At 61.5% G+C, this 3692-nt stretch overlaps 1 protein-coding gene across 4 annotated transcripts in view; it reads left to right on the forward strand.

The window, feature by feature from the left end:
- The window catches only part of RIMS3 (regulating synaptic membrane exocytosis 3), a 15828-nt gene extending 12482 nt beyond the window's left edge, over positions 1–3346 (forward strand). For all 4 annotated transcript variants that reach the window (XM_042015566.1, XM_042015567.1, XM_042015564.1 and 1 more), the window contains exons 3-7: positions 533–674; positions 759–871; positions 1756–1857; positions 1967–2106; positions 2940–3346. In XM_042015566.1, the coding sequence (XP_041871500.1) occupies positions 533–674; positions 759–871; positions 1756–1857; positions 1967–2106; positions 2940–3152 (710 nt within the window). In that variant the 3' untranslated portion in view covers positions 3153–3346. The remainder of the gene's footprint in view (positions 1–532; positions 675–758; positions 872–1755; positions 1858–1966; positions 2107–2939) is intronic.
- The last annotated feature ends 346 nt before the right edge of the window (positions 3347–3692 follow it).

Here is a 3692-nt window from a genome sequence, read left to right on the forward strand (position 1 = left end):
ACGGGGACGGGGCGAGTTTGGAGGCCAAGGGGGCATCAGGCGGTGTTGGGGCTGTGCCCACACCCTGTGGCACTGCGGGGTGCTGTCCCCTCTGGCACGGGGACGGGGGCACAGGGGGATTTTGGAGGCCAAGGGGATGGAGAAAGGGGCCATCAGGAGCGTTGGGGCTGTGGCACTGCGGGGTGCTGTCCCCTCTGGCACGGGGATTTTGGAGGCCAAGGGACGCTGCCAGCACTTGTGGGGTGACTGGGGCAGGTCTCGGGTGCAGGGGGGACTCTCAGCCACCCAAAGCCACGGTGACATGGGAGCAGAGCACGGTGGCGGCTGGGGTGGGGACACGGGGACACGGGGCCGGCCCGGGGCTCTCCTCTCCTGCCGCACCTGGGTGTGTGCGTGTGGGATCCCCTGGGAATTCACCCGGGGAACGGTGCACAACTCCCCGGGAATGATGCGCGGCTGGAAAACAGGGAGACAGGAAGGCAGGGAAGGGCTGGAGGGCAGGAGCCGGAGCCGATCCCGTCTCCAATTCCAGAGGGAGGCCCCAAAAAGCTGCGCAGCACCATCCGCAGGAGCACCGAGACCGGGATCGCCGTGGAGATGAGGACCAGGGTGACCCGGCAAGGCAGCCGGGAATCCACGGACGGCAGCACCAACAGCAACAGCTCCGACGGCACGTAAGGAACGGGGCAGGGATTGGGAACGGCGCCGGGATCCTTCCCGAGGTGTCCAGAAGGATGCTCCATGAAAATCCTTTGCAGGTTCATCTTCCCCACCACCCGGCTGGGCGCGGAGAGCCAGTTCAGCGATTTCCTCGACGGGCTGGGGCCGGGGCAGCTCGTGGGGCGGCAGACCCTGGCAACCCCCCCGATGGGTGAGCAGGGGCAGCGCCCGGGGGGCTCTGGAGGGAGGGAAGGGAGGGGAAGAAGCTGCGTGGTTCTTCCCAGGGCTCCATCCCAGCACATCCCGCTCCGGGCATGGCTTGGGAATGCTGTGCCCCACACGGGGGAGCGTGCAGGGATCAGGGCAGGGCATCCCTGAGAAGCGGCAGCTCCGCTTTTTCCTGGGGCTTCCTTTTCCTGAAGCTTCCTTTTCCTGAGGCTTCCTTTTCCAAGCACCCTGGAACCAAAACCCCCACCTTTTGTCCCACTTTTCCCTTTGAAATCCCAAATGGGGATCAAAAGTTGCACCCTAAGTCTGAATTCCCAGCCAGCAGCAGCGTGTCCCCAGCTAGGGACAGACACCGAGGTGTCCACCCCAGATCCTGCTGGGGCCGGAGATGCCGGGAATGGGAAGAGCTGCTCAGGGAAAGGGGAAGGGAAGGGAAAGGGGAAAGGAGAAAGGGGAAAGGGGAAAGGGGAAAGGGGAAAGGGGTGGTTGGACCCTTCTGAGTTCCTGGCCCCTGATCCCTCCTGTCCCAGCCTCTCCTTTTTCTGCAGAATCACCCGGCCAAGGCCCAGCCTGGGTAAATCCCAGCCTTTTTCCCGTCACGAGGGATAAAATCCCAATGAGAGGCATGGAGCTGATGGGGAGGAGGGGCTCCCACCCCGATCTCTCCTTGCTGCTCAATCCAAGCTCCTTCCCATCCACTGAGCCCCTAATTCCCAACAAATCAGGCATCCAGCGGGACGCTGGGGGTGAGGACAGTGGTGTCCCCTGGAGAGGACGGTCCCACCCATGGCGAGGACGGGCGGCTGTGCTGTCCCCAGGGGGAGGTGACCATCAGGGATGGCCCTGAAGGTGTCTCCTCACTTCCAGGCGATGTCCACGTCGGCATGGCTGACCGCAACGGGCAGCTGGAGGTGGACGTGATCCAGGCGCGGGGACTCATCCCCAAGATGGGCTCCAAGTGCATCCCGGGTAGGTGGCTGTGGAGGGCGGGGTCAGGGACGGAGGGAGGCGGGTGCCGTGCCGGGATCATCCCAGGATCCTGCTCCACATCCCCGTTTCTCCCGGTTTCCCACGGCAGCCACCTACGTGAAGGTTTACCTGCTGGAGAACGGCGTCTGCCTGGCCAAGAAGAAGACCAAGGTGGTGAAGAAAACCTGCGACCCCTCGTACCAGCAGCCGCTGCTCTTCGAGGAGAGTCCCCAGGGCAAAGTCCTGCAGGTGGGCAGGGACACCTTCCCCTATCCCAGGTGGCTCCAAGCCCCGTCCAACCTTTCCTTGGACACTTCCAGGGATGGGGCACCCACAGCTTCCCTGGGCTGGGATGCCCTTCTTGGAGCTGGGATGTCCTCCGTGAGGTCTGGGGTGTTCTCCTTGAGGTCTGGGATGCTCTTCTCGGGGTTGGGATGCTCTCCTCGAGGTTGGGGTGTTCTCCTCGAGGTTGGGGTGTTCTGTTTGGGGTTGGGATGCTCTCCTCGGGGTTGGGGTGTTCTCGAGGTCTGGGATGTTCTCTTTGAGGTCAGGAATGCTCTCCTCAAGGTCTGGGATGTTCTCCTCGGGGTTGGGATGCTCTCCTCGGGGTTGGGGTGTTCTTGAGGCCGGGATGCTCTCCTCGAGGTCTGGGATGTTCTCCTTGGGGTTGGGATGTTCTCCTCAGGGTTGAGGTGTTCTCCTCGGGGTTGGGATGCTCTCCTCGGGGTTGGGGTGTTCTCCTTGAGGTCAGGGATGCTCTCCTCAAGGTCTGGGATGTTCTCTTTGAGGTCAGGGATGCTCTCCTCGAGGTTGGGGTGTTCTCCTGGAGGTCTGGGATGCTCTCCTTGAGGTCAGGGATGCTGTCTTTGGGATCTGGAACACCCTGTGCCAGGGCCTCCCCACCCTCGTCGGGTGAGGGGACCAAGGACCGGGATCCCCAGAGCCCTCCCTGCACCCTTCACACCTTCCCAACCCCGACCACAGCAGGGTTTTTTCCCGGTTTCTCCATCCGGGCACGCCGAGTTTGCCAAGATTTCCCTGGAATTCCCACCCAGCTCCATTAACCCCTTCCCTGCCCGCAGGTGATTGTCTGGGGCGATTACGGGCGCATGGACCACAAGTGCTTCATGGGGATGGCCCAGATCATCCTGGAGGAGCTGGATCTCTCCAGCGCCGTCTCGGGCTGGTACAAACTCTTCCCAACCTCCTCCCTGGCCGACTCCAGCATCGGACCCCTGACCCGCCGCCTCTCCCAGTCCTCCCTGGAGAGCTCCACCAGCCCCTCCTGCCCGTAGAGGCCGGGATTGGGAAGGAGAGATCCAAGGAGACCGAGCAGAACTGGTTGTAGAGAGCTGTAAATATCCTTTTTTTTTTCCTTTTTTTTTTTTCTCCTTTTTTTTTTGGTTTTCTTTTTTTTTTAATTTTCAATCTCCTTCCCCCTAAAAAATCCGCCCTGGACGCCCTCTCCGGGCAGGGAGAGGGAGCGAGGGCCGTGTGTGAGGCAGGGGGGAAGGAGAGGCAAAAATCCCCTCCGAGGGCTGCGACTGCCAACGATCCCAGACTGTTCCCAGACCTCGTCCTGGAAGCTCCCAGCTTCTCTCCCGCCCCCGCTGGGAGCAGCTCAGTCCGGCTGAGGACGAGGTTCCTTTCCTCCCATTCCCTTTCCCTGCCTCCGAGGAAAAAGTGGGAAAAAACCCCCACGGAACTCAGAACAATTCCGACTCAGCACTACTTTTGTTTCCCAAGGAATGTAGCATCTTCTCTTATGTAGCTTTGCCACGTGCTGACAACACACTCACTGCAATATCCAAGAGAACTCCGGATGGACCGGGAAC

Source organism: Corvus kubaryi, unplaced genomic scaffold (genome assembly GCF_017639235.1).
Source record: "Corvus kubaryi isolate FWS band 111438036 unplaced genomic scaffold, C.kubaryi_AGA036_p1.0 split3-37304, whole genome shotgun sequence".
Taxonomy (NCBI): domain Eukaryota; kingdom Metazoa; phylum Chordata; class Aves; order Passeriformes; family Corvidae; genus Corvus; species Corvus kubaryi.